Source organism: Epithele typhae, assembly GCF_022376455.1.
Source record: "Epithele typhae strain CBS 203.58 chromosome Unknown BXZ73scaffold_60, whole genome shotgun sequence".
Taxonomy (NCBI): domain Eukaryota; kingdom Fungi; phylum Basidiomycota; class Agaricomycetes; order Polyporales; family Epitheliaceae; genus Epithele; species Epithele typhae.
Genome location: NW_025954251.1, coordinates 210,760 through 230,711, shown reverse-complemented (window position 1 = coordinate 230,711; position 19,952 = coordinate 210,760). Strand labels below are relative to the sequence as shown.

General features: G+C 57.1%; 7 protein-coding genes across 7 annotated transcripts; 5 read left to right on the top strand and 2 right to left on the bottom strand.

Annotated features, from left to right (window-relative positions):
• Positions 1-229: 229 nt before the first annotated feature.
• On the top strand, positions 230-1,441 carry BXZ73DRAFT_80479 (uncharacterized protein; the record flags this gene model as incomplete). Its single annotated transcript, XM_048023292.1, has 5 exons — positions 230-368; positions 420-623; positions 677-751; positions 812-935; positions 985-1,441. The coding sequence occupies 5 exons, from the start codon at positions 230-232 to the stop codon at positions 1,439-1,441; spliced, it is 999 nt and encodes a 332-aa protein (XP_047874118.1).
• A 528-nt stretch (positions 1,442-1,969) lies between these two features.
• Positions 1,970-3,378, top strand: BXZ73DRAFT_105094 (PUA-like domain-containing protein; the record flags this gene model as incomplete). The annotated part of the gene is made up of 8 exons (XM_048016132.1): positions 1,970-2,034; positions 2,089-2,142; positions 2,195-2,323; positions 2,381-2,426; positions 2,487-2,549; positions 2,606-2,716; positions 2,779-2,832; positions 2,896-3,378. The coding sequence occupies 8 exons, from the start codon at positions 1,970-1,972 to the stop codon at positions 3,376-3,378; spliced, it is 1,005 nt and encodes a 334-aa protein (XP_047874117.1).
• A 2,224-nt stretch (positions 3,379-5,602) lies between these two features.
• On the top strand, positions 5,603-9,268 carry BXZ73DRAFT_80477 (uncharacterized protein; the record flags this gene model as incomplete). Its single annotated transcript, XM_048023291.1, has 11 exons — positions 5,603-5,980; positions 6,034-7,344; positions 7,405-7,522; positions 7,585-7,597; positions 7,657-7,895; positions 8,217-8,265; positions 8,358-8,367; positions 8,420-8,487; positions 8,545-8,762; positions 8,819-9,210; positions 9,260-9,268. 11 exons carry the CDS (start codon positions 5,603-5,605, stop codon positions 9,266-9,268), a joined length of 2,805 nt encoding a protein of 934 aa, XP_047874116.1.
• A 1,532-nt stretch (positions 9,269-10,800) lies between these two features.
• On the bottom strand, positions 10,801-12,192 carry BXZ73DRAFT_52741 (uncharacterized protein; the record flags this gene model as incomplete). Its single annotated transcript, XM_048020863.1, has 2 exons — positions 10,801-11,941; positions 11,996-12,192. Coding segments are annotated over 2 exons (1,338 nt in total), but the record flags the coding sequence as incomplete, so codon positions are not given.
• A 163-nt stretch (positions 12,193-12,355) lies between these two features.
• BXZ73DRAFT_80475 (Nitronate monooxygenase-domain-containing protein) lies at positions 12,356-14,219 on the top strand (the record flags this gene model as incomplete). The annotated part of the gene is made up of 7 exons (XM_048023290.1): positions 12,356-12,400; positions 12,589-12,633; positions 12,697-12,763; positions 12,828-12,933; positions 13,414-13,469; positions 13,532-13,567; positions 13,738-14,219. The coding sequence occupies 7 exons, from the start codon at positions 12,356-12,358 to the stop codon at positions 14,217-14,219; spliced, it is 837 nt and encodes a 278-aa protein (XP_047874114.1).
• Positions 14,220-16,587: 2,368 nt separating this feature from the next.
• On the top strand, positions 16,588-17,217 carry BXZ73DRAFT_13542 (uncharacterized protein; the record flags this gene model as incomplete). Its single annotated transcript, XM_048017484.1, has 1 exon — positions 16,588-17,217. A coding segment is annotated over one exon (630 nt), but the record flags the coding sequence as incomplete, so codon positions are not given.
• A 1,438-nt stretch (positions 17,218-18,655) lies between these two features.
• On the bottom strand, positions 18,656-19,447 carry BXZ73DRAFT_80473 (uncharacterized protein; the record flags this gene model as incomplete). Its single annotated transcript, XM_048023289.1, has 1 exon — positions 18,656-19,447. One exon carries the CDS (start codon positions 19,445-19,447, stop codon positions 18,656-18,658), a length of 792 nt encoding a protein of 263 aa, XP_047874112.1.
• Positions 19,448-19,952: the final 505 nt, after the last annotated feature.

The window sequence follows — 19,952 nt, the reverse complement described above, 5'->3', positions numbered from 1 at the left end:
TCCTCTTCTTTAGCCTTTCGACCCATGAGTTTGGTCGTTCTTCTCGTCTAAGGGGAAACTTTTTGTCTGTTTGATGAGGTCACGTGATATTAATACACCTTGACCGTCCGCTTGGGGATTTCTGCGCGGCCTCGCAATGGCCACCTCGATCATCTACGCTACATTGCTTGACTTTGGTTCCTACGGCTGACGTATATCCCTGCAGGCCGCACACCCTTCTCTCACCGGCATGGGCACCTTCAATTCAGCGCATAGGTTGAACACGGGTCGTGAAAACCGGGCCCCGCGCTGTGGTGCGATTCACAACCCGCAGAGATTTGGTCCCCCCGAATGTACGGAATATCGGCCCGCCGGTGGTTCAAGCTTGGGTGGGTCCGATATTCTGTATTGTTTGTTTACGTTGTCTTACATTTCTCCAGCCGATGAACTGCTACGCGTCAAGGAGCCAGGCGAAGGCTTGCCCGCCACTACGCCCCTTGTACCTTTGGACAGCGAAGGGCAAAGCGGGCTGCAAGAGTTTGATTTTTGCGGGGCGGCGCTCGACGACAACAAAACCGCCTGGCACGAGGGAGCTACCCCCGCGGAGGCACTCACCGAGATCCGCCTTGACTCTCCCAGCCCCAGTATGTGCCAATGTCCCTCGCCCACTCCTGATGATTCACCTTGTCGGGACTAGCACGTGTCCCACTCCCGATGCCTCAATTCCACAAAGTCAGATCCCGGAGCGCCGAAGAAGCTGGGGTCTCCAACGGTAAGGTGTTGGCACGCTTTCGTCGTGGCTGTCGATACTGACCACCATTGTCGGTCCCAGTTCGTGCTATGACTAGTACCCGGGCATCTCTCAAACCTCTGCTCGGGGGTGAGCTCTCGCCAGACCATCCTCCGTTGCCGTCGACGCTGTTTGGCAGACATCTCCAGTACATGAAACATGCCCAGTATGTGCAGCACTATGTCTTCGCTCGCTCTCACTCATATCCTTCTCAGCGTGCTCTCCGGACGCAACCCACCCCTGTTTCCCAGCGACTGGAAACCCAAGGATCCTCTCTGGATCGACTCGGGGAGGCTGTCCCAGAGACCCGAGGGCACTTTCGAGCGCGAGGCCGCCGCAACCCGTCTCGCGCAACTGCGCATGAACATTGCGCTCACCGACCGGGCCAAGTGGCAGCGCATCATTGGCGAGATCCATGTTCGGGAGGTCCGCGGGAGGTCGCGGGCGGGCTCTCGGCGTGCGACCGCGCCCGCGCAGCCGGAGGAAGTGCCTGTTGGGGAACAAGAAGACGACGATGGCGACCGGGAGCTGACCGAAGAAGAGATGGTGCTCGAAGTTCTGGAGTTGACCTGGTCTGGCGGGGCGCTGGGGTTCCCTCCGCCCGTCATTCCTCTCGAGATCACCAGCCCTCTGTCCACCAGAAAGAGGGCTCCCTCTCGATCAGGCCTGTGAGGACGCTTTGTCAACCGTCGCCGAGATCGAAGGCGCCGTTCTTCCGTTGCTCGAGTGTTCCGGCCTGCGGCGATCTAGTTGACGTTCACCGGAATGTAGGAACACCAAGTGTAGTCTGTTTTCTCTCATGTAAAAGTAATTCCTTATCCATGCGCTCCGCATAAAGCCTTGGGTGTGCCCGAAATATATCGGCGTAAAACGCATCGTGAGGGTGTCGATCTGGACGCTCGCCGTCGAGCCTCCGTAGTCCGAAGCGCCGGTCGTCCTTGGGTTGGGCCCACACCTTAGCGAACGCACTTTCTTCGACGCCTCACTTTTCACCTCCCACCACCTGCATCCTCCCGCATCCTCCGCATCTCGCTACCTCTCGCTCTGGATTCTTGATGTGACTCAGTTCGCTTAGGTCATCTTCACACGCGCCATGACTCGCACTCAACATGGATTGCTCACGGACTTTAAGCGGACTGCTTAGCACTCAACATCAACCCTCTCCTGATACCCCTCCCCGACGACCATCCAGCTTTTAACATGGCGCCGCAGGGATCCAGAACGTGGTCCCATGTGCAGCCCGACTTTGAACAGATTATACCTGCGTGCGTGCTAGTCCTATCTAGAGCTTCTGCGTACATAATTGACTTATATCACAGCAACGAGTTCGGAGCCATTGAGCAGGTGCCCGTACTGTCCACCTTTGCTAGCCGGTGAGTTCCCAGCGTAATCGCGGTGACTGCAGGCACTTATTCCGTCTTGCAGGACGTGCTTGTATCGCGCGGCGGTCCACAAGCGGACCATGGCTGGGATCTCGGGAACCAAGTCGAAGGGCTGCACGAGCATCGTGATGTCGGGAGGGTATGAGGACGACCGGGACGAAGGCGACAGCTTGTGAGTCCCTGCATCCCTTCACCCTCACCCCCGTTCAACTTGTTGCTATCGATCCAGGACGTACACCGGCGCAGGAGGCCGCATCACCAAGAACGGGGAAGCGGTAGGTCTCTCTCCCTTTTCTCAGCATTGGAGTCGTCTCAGTGCTTCCCCCACCATACAGCCCCGAGACGGACCTCAGAGTTGTGATCAGACCTGGCAGAATGGATCAAATGCGGCTTTAAAGGTGCGTCCAAGGCTTACACACGTCCTTCCCCCATCAACGATGCATGCCGCGTGTAGATGTCGGTGACGACGAGGAAACCCGTTCGCGTCGTCCGAGGCTTCCAGTCTAACTCCAAATATGCGCCGGCCGCTGGGTATCGTTACGACGGCCTGTACACCGTGGAGCAGGTGCGTCCGCTCTTCTCTTGCTACGTCCCCGTGCTCAAGGGCTCTTCCTTCTTTATGCACAGGCGTGGATGGACACCGGTCGAAGCGGCTTCCAGGTGTGCCGGTTCAGGCTCGTGGTATGTTCTTCACCGTCCTAGTGCCTCTCGCGCGTGGCTCAAGCCCAGTCCCCCGTCCACCAGCGCCTTCCCGACCAGCCTCCCATCCCGCGTCGCGGCGAGGGCCGAGCTCCTTTCGATCATTCCCGCTGGCCCACGCCGATCAGATTCCCGTGGATCAACGTCGTCACTGGCGAGTCATCGCGCGACACGCATCCCAGTGACCTCCCGCGACCGACCTCACGCCCTGCGCTCTCCTCACGGCCGACGCCCGGCGGCTCACGAACTCGAGTCGACCCCAACGTCGACCTCAACTCACAGCCTGCCAGCGGGAACGCCGGGGGCCCATCAAGGCGTGTCCGCGCTGGGCCTTCGAGCCGCGTACGTGCGGACCTACAGCTAGGACGTTCTCCTGCTGCGCCGACGGTCGTACCGCCGACTACGAACCAGATGAACCGCCTCAGCCGGCAGGCGGAGACCCCGCCAGTGCAGTCACCCACGGACGCGCCGGAGGTAGATGTGCAGGCGCTGTTGGCAGAGATGAAGGGGCAGAGCGGACGGGGATAGGTTGAAAGGATGCGTGCTGGACTGTTGGATGGATACCATGGGTGCGTCGACTACTGTTGTCATCGGAATTTGTATCGACATTGTACTCGGCAGGAACGTGTATGTATCACTATGTACAACTATGCGCAAGGTTATATGGATATACCACCCTCGGCCGCGATCGTCTACGTTATGAACTAGTGCTCGTACCACTCCATCACCGGGCTCGGTCTTTTGCAAGTCTACTGAGCAGCCGCGAGGGACCCTCTACCAATTTCTCGCACCCGCTCCACAACTGTGGGTGATATCCGTCCTTGTTGGATCGATAAAGTTGCTCATCCTCCAACTTGGCGTGCAGGGCAAATTCCGTCATCCTAGCCCGTATATCACCCGTCATAAGACGTCCCCTATCTGCGGGTATGTAGAGGGTCGAAGACAGCTTCCATCTACAGTTCAACGTTCAACGTAACCTACTCGTAGCCGCACTCGCTTTTTTTCTGCTGCAATTTTCGTGTTGGTGAAGTGCAGGGGGCGTGGACGCCGCTAGATGCTCTCGCGGTACGCACCGCCCGTATACCTCGCACTCCCCGTACATGCTGATCTAGTAGGCGTTGCAGGCCAGTATCGCACCCACGCTTCCGCCCTACCAGTCCGTTAGGGTGCTGGGAGTCCGGGGCCCCCGGGCGCACGTTATTTGCGCAATCGTGCCGTTACCAGGGGAGACTGGCCTGACGCAAGGTCCCTCTCCCTACCCCAACGGGCACCGATTTAGAAGTTGCCACCCGCGCACTGCGCTTCCATGGCTTCGTACAACAAGCAAAACGCGCCTGAATGCTTGCCATGGTACATTGCGCGCGAACTTTCCGCCTGAGGCCTCGATCACAGAGACGTTGCTGCGATACCCTTCTCCGCCGAGGCTTGGAATACGTTTATTGAATGATTATATTCAGGGAACGCTGTGAATCGGTGCTCGCCATGTATGAACAATCATCACGGATAGGCAGAGTTGTTGTACTATCTTGTCCTGGAAAGCTAGCGCAGGACCAATCGAACGCTTCCTGATAGAAGCGTCTTTGAGACAAGGACGCTACACGAGATACCACATGGGCGCGACGTGACTTGGTTGGGATGCCCCAGGCTTGACTCCTTCTGTGTATGGGCGCCCACAAAGTCCCTAACTGGACTGCTTCGTCGTATGGCGTGGGCCCACCCTAGGAGCAGCTGACGAACCGCACTGCCCTCAGTCCGAATATAGGCAACTTCATCAACCCGTAGTCGAAGAAGACGGATGCAAGGTGGTCTCTTGTCCTAGGACGCGGGTTCGGATCCGCGGGCGCCATCCGAGATAATCGCTGCGGTGCTGACTCAGCGCCTCGGATTCCACGTAGCTCTGGCGCTTCCCGAGTTGACTCGGATCCGTCACCCGCGCGGTGCCTGCACCACGAGCACTCAGCACTCAGCCCGATCAGCCTCAGAGCGGAGACAAGGACAATCCGACGGACGCACCTTTTTTCTGCTTATCTGACCCACGCCGGTGAGTTTTCACCACTTGGCGCCTGCATCATGTTGACTTCTATGTGACATGGCAGTACTGCTAGTTACTAGTACTGAGTGACGACGGTTCCGAGCCTTCGCTGTGTACGCCGTCCTGCCAGCGGGCAGTAGCATGCGCCCAAATCGTCAAGTTGGACATGACAACAGTATGCCTTCTATTTGATCTCCGTTTGTTTGTTGTTGCCGTTTTTCCGTTTTTGCGCGGTGGTGATGATGCCACAATAAGTCAACTACGAACATCGAACCAGGTATTTCGCGATTCTTGTGCACGGGCCTGAGCTACTTCCGCCGTCCACGGAGGTCTGATCATGATGTGGCTTGTGCCGATTCTGTGTTCAGCGATATCACTCTGGAGTCTGTACGTGACTCGCGGGCTTTCTGTTTGTGGTCGGAGAAGTGTCGTCGCATGCCTGTGTGTCCGTGCGATCATATCAGCGCAGAAGCACGGTGTGAGAAACCGAGGGTTTCTCTAGCAGATGGAAGCACGGATACGAGTACAATCAACGTGGTTGCACTCGCCGTCGTGTCTTGTCCTTCAGCATTCACGCTCATCGCTGGCCAGTCACAGAGAAGCATTCATCTGTCACTCCACCGTGAACGTTTCCTATAAAAACACGGGTACTGATGCTACTTTCGAACCAAACTCCCCTGTTGATTTGCCCACAAATCCTTCCCCACATTTCGTGTCCCCATGTATTCACCTCACGGTGCTCCACTGGGTCCCCCACCTCGTCGCACTCAACCCACCACGTCCCAACCCTCCGGCTCTACGAATGGGACACGGATTTACAGCATGGAACTGGTGCCCCCTGCTCCGGGAAGCAACTTTTCTCAAATGGCGAGCCTATATCTATTCGTCTGGGACAATCGAATGCTGATTTTACGTTTGAAGTTTGCAGCCGACATGAGCCGCATGGGTGTCCTCGCCATGCTGTCCATTGTAAATTATTCCGTGGACACGATCGCTTCCTCCGTCTCTGCTTTGAACGTGTCCTCGAGTCATGGCGAGGTCTCTGGCAGCCCTGTTACACAGAGCTATCCCCGGGATAAGTCGTTCGATAATCCACAGGTGAATATTATGCTTGTTCTACTTGTTGAACGTTTTTAACGCACATTCTGAAGGGCGACGCTGGGCATTACCACGATGGTCAGAACAAGTTCAGTCTCGACCCCACCCGGTTCCGTCCGACTCTACATCAGGCCGCTGTTTTCACGCCGATCTTTCGCGGGAGCATGCATCCTGGAACTACTCCTGCGCAAGCGTCGAGCTTGCGTCGCGCCCCGGAAAGCGTGGGTCAGCATGTCGCCCACACCGGCGGTCAAAACGCGACTCCCGAGCAAGGCGCTACGAGGTCGAGAAGCCACCACTATCCAACAGCCGATGCGCAAGAGCGTCCTGGTCGCGAGACTGACCACAAATTTCTGCGACGCGCTGGCCCCACCCCCTCGGATAACCGTCCCCAACCGGCCCCGCGCGGGTCCGATCGTGCGCCGCGCGCGAGTCATCGCGCGAGCAGTCAAGCTCCGGCTGCAGCTCCCAGTGGTGCCCGCTTTGGACGTCGGGCACCGGATTCCATGCTCAATTTCTTCAATCGCATTCTTCCCCATCGTCGCTCAAGCAGCAATGATCGCGACCACGAGCGTTCGGGGACGGGTCATCGCTCGGGCAGCGTATCGCGCGCTCAGGAGGGAATTTCGCGTCCGTTTCGTCTCCCAGCTAGTCGAACCCCGGATGCTGTTCCCGCGAACGCGCGCGGCGTACGGGACGGCCGGGACTACGAGCGTTCGGGCACGGGCCATCGCTCAAGCAGCGTGCCTCCCAGAGACGCTGTCGAAGTGCGGGGTCGTCGCCAGTCCCTTGAAACGCATGAGCGTTCGGATATACACCATCGCTCAGGCAGCGTACTCCGTGGATACGAGGGCCATTCAGGCAGGGCGCCCCCGCCGGGTGCTCCTCCCACAGACGTTGCTGGTACACGGGACTCCAGTCATAGACGCCACGACACACGCCACTACTACGAACCCTCCGGAACGGGCCGTCACTCGGGTAGTAAATCCCAACGCGTTCCTCCCGAAGACACTCCTGAAGTGCGGGGCAGTCCACAGTCTGATACGCGCGGCTGCAGCTACTATGAGCGGCGTCCGGATACACGCCATAGTTCTGGCGATGTACTAGCAGGACAACGGCGCGGCGGCTACGGTGGAGATTCGCGTTTGGATCTTCAGCCAACCAGCGCCATTCCCCCCGGTGCCGCTTCGTCAAGAGACGTTTCGAACATGGTACGAGAAAACCAACACCAAAACACGAGCAAGCCACACCACATTCAATCACCGGTCCTTCGAGGGGAGCCTGTGCCTCAACATGCGGAGTTCACCCTCCTTCCTGAAGGGGTTCTGAACCAGCCTTCCCTCCATGCCTACATGCTCATTTGTGTGAGTCTGGTATTATCAATCTGTGCGTTCGATGTATCGAACGTTCTGAACACTTTTTAGGCGTTTCCGCAGCCCTCCAGCATCGACCCAAAGGATCTCAACAGATACGCCGATAGAGTCATGTTGGGGCGCGATAAGAAGCCCGGTGAAAGGCGCATGCACCTCATCTTTGACACGGGTAAGACAAGCTTCTAGTATTAAATGGCGAAGAACCGGAATTAACACTCGTTTGATGAACAGGTTCCACAGATTTGTATGTGTTTTTGGGCGTCATCATTTTCATAAGTACATTGATATACATATTGATACCAGATGGTTCCGTGGATCTTGGGGCGGACACTTGCTGACCGCAGTCAAGCCCAGCGATCTTCACAAGCATATGAGTTTTCACCAACTCGTTTCGAGCGCCGGCACCCGGCCCGGCAACCGGGCTGCGATCCACGAGTCCCTCCAAAATCACGCGCACCCTCCCGGTACCTTGGATCGCGTACCACATGTCAAATACGGTGTGGCTATCTATGGACTAGATTACAGCAGGTCAAGATGTGCGCGTAAGTCTGAAATCTTGTTATCGTGGCAATTGAATGGGTGACGCGAACCAACTTGTAGTACTCGGTCTGGACACATCCGAGTTTGCGAGACGGACTATGATTCTTCCTTCTGTTTCGTTTCGGGATGAAACTTCGCGGGTCTCTGCTCCAGAACCGCTCATATTTAGATCGTTCAAGCCGGCCGTTGCATGGGCAATGACTGAAGACATGGATTTGAGTGGGATTAACGGCATTGCAGGAGCGGGTCCCGCATGGCAAGTCAAGTTCACTCAAGACTAGTTTATTCCTTGCATAGTGCTAAGTTGGATACGGTATCTATAGGACTCAGAAATGCTTCGAATATACGCAGCACAATACGGAAGCTGCTCCTGTGAGCATGTTTCAGGCGTCGGTCTGCACATCCAACTGACATCCTATCTCCACTCAGACGCTTTGGGGGTTAATTCGTGACCGCATTCCAAGGGGAGACATGGTAAGTTACACTTCCCTTCTAGTTTGGCCGTCTCGTATTCACGCTCAAATAGACCGGATACGGGTTGTGGGTGTACATCGACATGTTCTACAACGAGAGGACACAATGCGGCGAAAAAGGGTGAGAGTGCAGTTTCATTCTAAGATTAGTCGGCTTCGTTAATACTCATGTTTCCAGAATCATCTCAGTCAATGGGTTCCCGCACCTCGTGGGAAACGACTTTTGGAGTGATATGATACCTCGCTGCCCCCGCTTTCCGGAATATGGATGGGTATTTCAGGTTATCTCCATAAGAATACTGTGGAAGCGCAACGGCCACCACCGAGCTCAGAGTCCGACGGAGCTTCTAAGCCTAGAGGATTGCCGACATGGAATATCTGTTCTTTTCGATACAGGTTTGTGATCTTGAGATTGTATATTCTACAGAGCTGATACGCGATGTTCATGGCAGGGAGTGCGCTTTCATATCTGCCACGAAGCGTCTCTGAGTGCCTACGAAAATTCTGGGGGACTTCCAGTGCCAACAGTGACCTCCCTCGCTTTCCCCAGAGTGAGGAGCTGGATAACACTCGAAGCTCGCCTGAAACTCTTGCTCGTGCCCGTGAAACTTTGGAGAAATTCTCGCGCACCGGCCCATATCGTATCCCGAAGGAACACACGCTGGACCCGGAGTGTGTGGAGATTACCTTCAGAGGTCCGTCTGGTGGTCAACCCATCCGTGTACGCGGTCCGGCGTTTCCTTTCCTGGCTATGGATCCGAAGCCAGAGGACAATCGTACTCCAAGGCAGGGCGTGCTACTTCCTCATCCTTACCCGCATCACGGGATTTTCATTTTTGGCTTGGTGAGTACTTCATGAATCGCACTCACTGCGTACTATAAGTGTCCTCAAGGATTTCTGACTCAATAAATACAGAATTTCTTCCACTCGTTCTTAGTAGGGTTGAATTTCAGGGGAGGCCAGTCAACGAGGACGGGGATATGCGAGGAAGCTAGCGCGATTCTTGCGGGTCGGCATCGTCTTCCTCGAGCGGTTGAACATGCTGGGTAATAGTTCAGTAGGACAGATAGCGACGCGAATAGGCTAGAATCGTTGTACACTTTGCATTTCAACAGACGCGGTGCTCGAGACCGCGTTCTCTGACTTTCGTTCGACGCCACCGTTGTACTTGGAACGTATACGTTGATGCGCACGCCACGCGGTCACGCGTGGGCGGCGCGCGCATCGTAACAAACCACACGATGCGAACCAACTCCAACCGCACACCCACTGGCCCGCGCCGCGCCGCACACACCAACCGCTCCATTACCGACACCCGCACCGCGCGCGGTCGCTGACAAGGCCCCGCGCAACAGCGCACATTGACGCGCGCACTGGCCGACATCGCCGCCACTACGCCGCTGCTCACGCGCGCGGCCCAACGGGTCGATACGCTCGCCGACAGCCCACCGCTTTCTCGCACAGATCGCTCCGAACTCGTTCCCCCGCACGCCTTATATCTACTCCTTGACCTCCCCACTTCCACGGCTCTTGGTACTACTACACTCTCCATATCCCTCGATGCCCCGCATCTCTCTCTTTGCACCGTTGCCGATCCCTTCGGTCTCGGTTTAAGATATCCCGGCTCCTTCGGTACTACCTTCTCCGCGTTACCAACCACCTCCGTATGTCTCGCTATCATAGCTTGTGAGGACCCGGCCGCTGCGCTGCCTCTAATTTACACTCGTTTTTCCTCCTTTTTGCGTTCGTGCAGACTATTCTACATCATCTCCCCACTAACATGCCCGTCTTGTACCCTTCCAGATTCCCGCTACAACCGCCGGCAGCTGCTTTCGCATGTCCTCTGCTCTCACTTCCGCGTGCTCGTCTTCTTCTGTCGCGCCGGGCCGACTCGGGCCGCCCCCGTAGTGCAAGTTCGACGGCCTCGCACGCGATCCCCTCACACCACCCCTTTCGCGCACCCCCCGGCGTAAGCGGCGTCCCAACAACGTTTAGATTGATGACGATACCGTTTTTTCATAATCAAAACAGTCTCTTACATCACAGAATCTTCGTGCTGTCAGAGCAATGGGTATTTACTTAGCGATAATCAACTCCTCCACGTCTGCGAGCTTGTACCCATCAATATGTACGACGACGCTCGATCCCCTAGCCACGCGGAACGACATCCACGCGCATCGGCCTCTTGTATACCGACTGCTTGGCTGCCATAGTAACACCGATTCCAAGGACGGTATCATCCGCGCGAGCACCTGTGCCACCGTCGGCAATGTTACATTATGGAGCGTGCGGAGGTCACTAGAATGCTGGAACGAGTCGAACAGGGGTGTGCCCTCGTAGTCCAGGTTAGCCCAAAACACCCGCAGGTGGATCAGTGGCGCGAGGATCCGCGCGATGTCCGCCTGTGACGTGGGGGTGTGAGTATGAGTACTATCAAGGAACGGATGCGTGAAAACGACGAACCGCAAGCTCGTGCGGCTGCTTCCACTTCCGCGAGCTGCCAAACTGCTCCTCAAGATCTGGTCGCCCCCGAATGAGCTCCAGATCTTGCGGCGGCTGGATCCGGTATCGCAGCAGCTTGAGCTCCTCCAGAAGCGGACACGCGTGCACGACAAAGTGCAGCGGGTCGACGGCAGGCTTGAGCTCGACGATGTACTCGATCTCGAGTCGCGTGAGCTGCGCGGCGACGGCGCAGCGTTGGAGGATCCGCACGACTCGGGCCGCGCTGGGTCGCTCCGGTGCGATGGAGTTGACCCGGACGCATTCTTGATGTCGCTGGGCGTAGTGCGGATACTGGAGGAGAGAGAGGGTACGAAGCGAGGTCGGAAGCTGTCGGTACATGTCGTCGCTACTCGGGAGCGGGAGCGGGAGGTACAGGTGCTCCATCTGGGGCCAGGGGAACACAAGTGGCCGTGGTGAAAGTTCGCGCGGGACCGCGAGCCCGACGCGAGGCGTGCGCTTCAGATGGAGCTCGAGCACCAACTCGCGGAGCCCGGGCATATTGCGGAACAAGGTCGTGTAGGGTTTGTATTGGGGATCTCTGCGGTTCCCCGAGAGCTTGAGAGTGTGGAGGCGCGGCCATAGAAGGTGCTCCATGGTGTCTAGCGGTGCAGACGCAGCGTTGAGCTCAAGCGACGTGAGCGTCCCGCAGACCGCCTGTAGTAGAACCGAGAGCGCCTCGGTTTCGTGCGGAGGAAGCGGGTAATGATTATCGGGATGCCAGCAGAGGAGATACTTGAACGATGTAAGTGGAGCAAGACGACGAGGGCATTCGAAGATGTTTGAGGGGGAAACCTTGATTGGGGAAAAGGTGAGGGCGATTACGCTGAGTTCGCGCAGTGTGGGGGCGGAGAGAATGACCTGCAGAGCAGACCAAGAAACACCGTGTCGAGCGGCCCAGGGCATAGTGAGTGTGACAGATGAGAGATTGGACATGCGTGCGAGCGTGGTCTTGAAGAACGGCGGGGGTTCCAAGACGCCACAAAGCCATGGGAAGGTTGTGCATCTGGGCCGAGGACGCCTGAACTTGTGCACACAGTCGACGTCCGGGCACATACAGGTCAGTGTCAGCTGACTGAGCTGAAATCAGCCACGGAATGAACGACTCGATGGGTAACTTGATGCTCACCGAACGTAAGGAATCAGCGTAGGTGGAACGATCCACCGAGCCTCGTTCAGATCGGGAAACGAGGCTTCGCACCGGGAGAAGAGAGCGGAGAGACAAAGAGCCCGGAGCCGTTTGCAGCTCAGAGAGAGGGACTTGAGGTCGTCGAGGGATTGTCGACTCACGAGATCGATCAGTTCGTAGATGATGTCATTGTTCACGTTGTGCCTGTACAAGCAACGGTAAGAAAAGATCTTCAAGGATACAGCCGTGACTGTCTTACAGGCAGCCAAGAGGCCTTATCTTCAATCTCCTGCTACGCCTCGTTGGCTCAATTTCGTAGTCCACCGGGCATAGTAAAACAGGGTATCCAGGGTAGCGAGGATGGGCACCGGGACCCACTGGAAGCGGCAGCCGCGGGAGGTCCAGGTGAGAGAAGGGAGTTTGTTGCATGATGGAGATGAATAGTAATATGTGTGAGGGCAGAGAGGGATGGACAACAGAGATGTCTGGGAACGGACGGAAAGTCGCCACCACTGGTGCCATCTGCATCTGGTGGCGCGCACTCCCACGCTTGCTTTTCTTCCCACAGTCAGGCTCGTTGCCACGCTAGGCAGAAACGGCTGCTACATATGAGACTTTCGGTCGGGTTTTTCGGCGTGGTGAGTGTGGGTCTTTTCTGCAGTACTTAACATCTATATGAGAGCTAAAATGCGTCATTTCAGGAGGGCACGAGGCCCTGGTCCGTCTCCGAAGAGCTCCTACACACCCACATCGATCTGAACTACCAAGGTGCGTGTCTCGCTCCTAGTCGCTTAGTCCCGGGCGGGCAGCCGATCACTCAGGTGCTCTGCAGCGCTTCAGATATCCATACTAAAGATCACCAAGCCGGCGCTGTTCACTCACTACGTCTCGCGCGCTGAGATCTTGAAATTTACGTTGGGTGAAGAACCCTCTGTAGCGTGCGTGAAAGATGGTCGGAAATCGTCACCTAGGTGAGGGCATTTTTTGGATATTCGGGGAGCAGCGTGTGGTTGGAGTTTGGTCTTCGAAGGCGTTCTTATCGAGCTTCCTGATCATGGGGGGTGCCCATGTGACCGGTGCACGTCACTGGTTGACGGACTACAGATTTCCTCCGCGCCGACGTGCTATAATCACTCTTGGGACTGGACTGCCAGCAAGATACTGTGGTGCTTGGGAGGTGAGCTACAATCGGTAACACTCGGACGTGCTGATTTCAAACGGTTGCTTCAAATCTGCGCCTCATGGATACTTTCATCGGGTTCTCGACAGCCCGGCCTTCCGTCTCTATCGGACCTAGCCTTCGGACGTAGCAAACGTTGACTGAGTTTCCGTTCAGTGCAGTCTTTTTCCAAGAATTCAGCGCCCCGCGGCTGCTGTGCACTTAAAAGCACATCGATCGTCGACCATCTCGTCATCAGTTCCTACAGTCAGCGGCGGCAACAAATAGTCAAAACAAACCTGACGAGCCTTGTCGGTGAGTGCAACGCAAAGGAAATCACGGACATTGCTTGCTGAGGCGGCCCGTGTGTTTCCCAGGTGCTTGTGTGCCGATCGTATCTGCCGCGATGGCAGGTGCGGCTCCCACAGCCCTTGCAGCATGTACATATACGCATGCACAGACTCTTAGACTCAGCTCTGTCTGTCAGGTCGAAGTGAAGCGCCGCGGCGGCTTCGGTTTCGTCGGTGCAGGTCCTACCACACTGCACCGCGCGTTCGTCCCACATCCAGACTCGCTGACCCAGCCCACTCGCCCCCAGCGTTCGATGCCCCCGAGAAGCTGAAAGCCGCACGTGCGTCCTTCCCCGGCCTCGCGCACACCGCGCCCACGCCGATCGGCGTCGGATTCATCAGCTGGCTGCTCGACACAGACGAGGCGCGCGGGCGCGCTCTCCTCGCCGCGGCGCTCGCGAGCAACGTCGCCGCGCGCGCAGGGAACGAGTCGGGCGGGCACGGCGGCGCGGCAGCGCCTCCCACTTCCACTCTCGTCTCCGAAGTTCTCGCGAAGCTGGGCCCATCCGGTTCCCCCGATCTCGCCGCAGGTGGGCTCGCCACCGGCGCACAAATCGCGTCGTACCTCACCCTGGGCGCCGCGGGCGTCGTGCTCGGCACGCGCTACGTGCTCACGCCCGAGTCTGCGTATCCCGCCGATGGCAAGGCGCGACTGTTGCGCGCGGCGGGAACGGACACCGCGCGTACGCTCACACGGGTGGCCGGCGGGCCTTGACCGGCGCGGGCTCCGGACCGCGATCGTCGACGACATCGATAGTGGGGTGGAGCATGCGGAGGTGCAAGCGAAGTTCAAGGCGGGGATGAGGGGTGTACGGTGACGTGGAGCAGGACGGGGGTCGGGTTCATGGACGAGATCAAGCCGGCGAGGGAGAGTAATAGTATTTTCTCAATGAGGTAGGGTTGGAGGCTGACACGCGATGTCAGAAACTCACGGAGGAACTGTATGCGGATATCGTGAAGGCGTTGCGGCACACGCGGTCGCTGTTTGCGGCAAAAAGTTCGAACGGGAGTGAACCACTTGACATGTGAGATATGTAGCTAAACGACAGATTGGATCTCTGAACAACGGGAGTGGATGGCTAGTAAGCGTGCTGCTGCGCGAGCGAGATATCGGAAGAAACCCGAACGCAGCTCCTCACCCCGGATCCCAGCCCTCCGACCGAAGGTTTAATGGCACTGCAGGTCTCGACAATGATCTTATGGTCAATGAGACTAGAACCACCTTGTGAAAAACCGATGGCGAACCGGCTAGTGATGAGACCTTTCCGGACGGCTGTAATTATACTTGCCTAATGGCCTGCGGCGGTGAGTTTGGCGGACGAAGCTTTCGTCGTGGGGGTCCCGGCGCATGGTGTAGACAACGACACGTGGACGGGGGCCGTCATGGCGGCACTCGACGGGTACCCGAGTGACTGGACGTCCGTTTTCTGTGGGAGGGCCGTCTCGTTCCTAAAGGATATGCTTCCAACTCCGCAAACGGCGCGATGGCCAACCCCAGCAACAGCGCAATGGTCAACTCGGGCACCTCCAGCGCGATGACTGGGAGCTCGCCCTGGGCTAGCTGCTAGATCAGCGAATTTCCGAAGGATACAACGAGAGCTCGCAAGCCCACCCGCACTTGGCGTTCGCCGATGAGCGGGCCGATCCCACGGGCCCGTGTCCTCATCGCCTCCTTGTCGAGGATGCGTTGCCCCCCGTCCTCTCGTTTGCAAACTGTCCGGGGGAGCTTAAGGTGCAGAAGTCGAGGGTCGACGAGACTCGTCTGTCTCTCCACCTTCTCCACGGGGAAGAGGTAAGTGTCCACGCTTGGTGTCGACCTTCTGCGCTGTGGTTTTGGCGCGCTTTCAGGTCTTGAGCCCGACATCATAAGCAGACAAGGAGGGGCTCAGATTCGAGCTTTCCAGATGAGGGACCAGTAACTTTCACGCGTGCGAGAGATGGGGTTTCAGTGATCGCCATTGTAGTACAGGGGGGTCGGCGAGACTGTTGTAACGGGAACACACCTTGCTGGAGCGCCGCTGATTCATAACTTGAATCCAAACAGGTTTCGCGGGAAATGACACAAGAAGTATACTGATTAACTCACGAATAAGTTATCACGACGTTAGAAAATGAGCTCGAGTGCATGTACCCGTCTGAAACGTTTCAACCTTGGCTTTTCGGAAAGGGGACGGGTCACGTGATCTAATCCTAACGATCGAAACTCCCCCTCAGAAGCTCAGAAAGATATAGTGTGGGTGTGACGAGAAGAGGATGACGCTGCAAAAGACATGAACTCACAATCTCCTCCCCTCTGAGATCGGGTTCGGCCCTGGTTTGTTGGAAACTACGCGGTAACAACAAAATCGGATGATTGATGCAATAAGACACTGTTATAAACTCGGTAGTGGAAGCGCGGAAGAGGGTAGAGCAATTCTTGTTGGTGGCAGCCGGTGTGTGTCGGTAGGTGGCGATGGTTGAGACGAAGGGGGGGCGGAGATGGTGGTAGGAGGGCAAGCGCGGAAGCCACCGCTTGGCCTCGCTCCAACGCTCTCGTCCGCGACACCGCTGGTCGGATCCGCGCCAGGCACGTTGTGCTCTTCTACTCTGTGGACCGATGTGTGATCTCTTTTTCCAGTGTCGCGACATGCGCCAATCGAAACCATAAGTTCCGCCTAAGAGTTCAAGTCATTGCACTGACCCACGACACTGCGTACAAGCTTTGAAGTCGGCTAGACATGTGAGTCTCGAACATAATTCCTCTTCGCCCCTCTCACCATATGCTCAAGGAGGATTTGTTGTTGCCTCTGGTCCAAATAGTTTGCGCACAGTCCCTCCGCGACCTCAAGTCTCTCTACCGAACCTCCAAGTACTTCCGAGAGCTCTCCCTACTCTCCCTGTCCTCCGACTGCTCTTCGATCAACCTCAGGAAACCGGACGAGAATCGGTGCAATGTCCCGTCTGCGCTCCGTGGCAACGTTCGGTCAGCTATCTTCTTCATTCAGAGAACTGCGAATCTTACTCTCGATCAGGAAACTCGCTCTCTCTTAGTACGTGCGCATGCCCGGACGTCGACGCGGTGAGGCGTAAAACGTAGTCGCGCTACCAATCCTCGGCTTTGTGGTGTCCTCAAACCTCCCCCTCACTTCACGCATGTTCTGTCACGCATGCCCAACCTCTACTCCGTCACGACATCCATGCCCTGGGTCGGTCAGCACGGTGTTCCCTGGCTGGCCTTGAAGGTGGTCCTCTCTGCCCCGTCCCTCCGAGAACTCTGCGTACATTCCGCCGCGTTCTCTCTCGGCAGGCTCACTCCGACGGAAGCCTTCGAGTTCACGACCATCGCCCCTTTGAAGTCATTCAAGTACGCTCTCAATCGGTATCCCCTGTACAAGGACCACCCAGCTCCCCTCGAGGTCGAGGTTCTATCCGTCCTGCTAAAGGCCGTGTGCGAGACCCTCGAAACGCTCGAACTCACCGTCGCGTCTGCCCCCTTGGATGTCTTGAAGCGCCTGCGGTGGCCGAACCTCTTGAAGCTGTCCGGTCGCCCAAAGGAACCGCTGACCGAATCGTACGCATCACAATTCGCCAACATGTCCAAGCTCCGCACGCTCAATCTTCAGCTTCACCTCAAAGACGACCGCGTTGGGCTTACCGTCGCGTCCACAATCCCTCAATCAGAGTTCCCGTGGCCGGATCTGGAAGAGCTATATCTCCCCCTTCCCCTCACCGAGAGCGACACTGCGTGCTTCCCCGTCTGTCCGCACGCTCTCCCTACTCTCAAACCCACACTACGCTCAGGTCCACCAGCCTGGCCCCCGCATGAACGGCATCGTGCCACCACGACCCTCTGCCGCTGCGATCACCACGATCCTTCGTCGCTAATTCCTCTAGGCTTGTACGGCTTGAAGTCGAGTACGCGGTCCCGCACTATCCAGCGCAAGACATCCTGTCTTCTATCGTGCGAACATGCCCGCTCTTGGAGAAGCTCAACTTGCTGTTCCGATACAGACCCGATCTAGAGCGTCCGACGCCGGAAGTACGGCACACCTGGAAGCCCCCGCAGGAGCTTGCAGTGCGTTCTCTTTGCCTCGTCCAACTCGCGCTGTCGTACCTCATGCTAACCACGCAGAGTAGGGAGAAGTCGCGCGCACACTCGCCGGGTCTTCTGGGCGAACCTCGATTACTCGTCTGCTCCCGAGTTGAGACCGTATCGGTATACGGACTCGTTTGGTCGCTTCCGCGCGTCGATGGTGCCCGCAGTCGCGCTACTGATTGGGCAGGTCATCATCACGCACGATCTTCCTCTGGGCCCCACCCAACGACCATAACCGCAGATGCCTGTGAGTGGCGTTTCGCGTCGAACGGTGCGGAGGTATGTTTGTGCGTGAGGACGGGTACGCGTTGTCGGATGTGGAAGAGCTGCGCCATGTCGATCAGGTACTAGACTGGACACATCGCAGACCACCTCGGTCTTAACTGCACGATGTTCTTTGTCACGCTCTATGTTAACCCTTTACAGTCAACTACCAATGCGTGGTGTAGGTGTAGCGTTCACTGCTCCGGTATCGGCCCCGCCAGACCCCACGCCTCTCGATGATAAGTCTTCGCTATTTCCTGGCGTTTCTGCTGCTGACCCGCCGCCATAGCCAGCATACCACGCCCGGTATTCGGCTGCTTCCCCGAGTAATGGCCCAATGAACCGAAGAAGACGACCATCCACCGATACGTCAGTGCTCTTTGATTCTGTCCCCGGTTCCGACATGGTCGCGGACAGGCATGTCAGCCTGCGCGTCACGCTGGCCAAAAGGCTGCGCGAATCGCAGCCCTTGTAGAAAGGCAGGAGGCGGCCGTCGGTGCGGCCGTCAAGGCACGCTGATTGGTGGACAGTCGTGGGGCCGGCGCGCGGGGGAAGGAGGACCGGGTGTTCGAGTCAGGGTTGGGCCCAAGTAATAGTGGGACATAGACTTGTTAGAGGAGTTTGCAGTTACAAGAAAGCTTTCGACCGCACAAGTCGACGGTGCATAAATACATGTGGTGCTGGATAGTACTACGGTAAGACTAGGTATTTCCGTGGTGTTTTTAAATTCTGCGTCAACACACATCAGTAACAAGAAGATCTGCAATTCAGTACCGTGCCATGGCGCGGTCGAGGTACCACCTTTGTAGGTTTCAAACGCCGCCTACGGTGCGATGGAAATGCACGCTCCCGTCCCAATCCGACCATACGAACATCGACCCGTCGTATGCGACTGCGACTCGCACCGCCCTCCCCGACTCCTCCACGGAGCTACTGGACTCCTTGATCAAGCTCGCCGCCTTCTTCTTCCCCTTCTTCTTCCCCTCCTTCTTCCCCTCCTTCTTTCCCTGCTCCGCTGTTGGCGCCTCACGAACGTCCTGTTCATCGTCGAAGGCAGGAGTTCGATAGAGCCTGCCATATAGCGTCACGCTCCAAAACCATCCTCCGCGATACGATGAACCGTGACTGTGTTGCAAGTTCCCAAACTGCCCAATACTCATAACTTGGTGTTCACCAATGACTACCGGAGGCAGCTCGCCTTCGAATGGCCCCGACAGTATATCCCCGGTAGCGGTGTCCACAACGCAGAATTGCGGGGAAGCAGCCGGAGGATGATCGGCGGAAGGCCTCGCTGCGTCTACAAGACACAACGTGCGAGTGCCATCGGCGGATAAAGCCTTGGGAGTGAGCCCATGGAGTGGTGAGAACACCAGAGGTGCCGTAGAAGCTTCTTCGCCGCACTGGTCCACCATGAGGGTACTGCCTTCCTCTGGCAGTGCGAGCACATGGAAGTCGCCCCGCTCGGAGTCGCATCGCAGCACGGCTTGAGACGCATATGCTTTGGCATCGTAATGGCTTCGGTGATTGATCAAACGGGGCTTGATATCTTCTGAAACCAGATCGACGACATGGATGTGGTTGCGGATGTTCCACGGATTCAACATGCCAGTGAGGTGGATCAGAACGTAAGGGGGATTTATTGACATACGAACCCTCCTGCCAAGTGGGTCCGGGAAAGGAGGACAGCGAATAAAGTGAAGGAGGGTCAAGCCTTCCGCATCCCAAACATGAAGGGCCGTCGAGTCCGTCAGGGCGAGGATTTGGGCGCTATCCGGGGACCAGCCTGCGGCGACGATCTCGTTTGGCTCCGCTGCCTTGACGATTCCCGTTTTCCGGGGCTTGCTTTCAGGGCCATTCCCTTCCTTTTCAATGGGAGGGAGACAAAAAGTGGCGATTTGACTATGGGAACGACTTAAGAGGCGAGTGTTTGACGGGGAGAAGACGAGGGCGCCACTTGCAAAGCGGTCCGAGGCTCGCCTCGATATGGGATACCAGCATTGTAAAGCGGGTCTCCCTCCGGCGCGAACGTCCCAGATTATGACTGATTCTTGCGCAAGGATATTTCTGTCCGCTGAGAGTGCTATGCTGACGCTCGCTGCCCACCTCCCG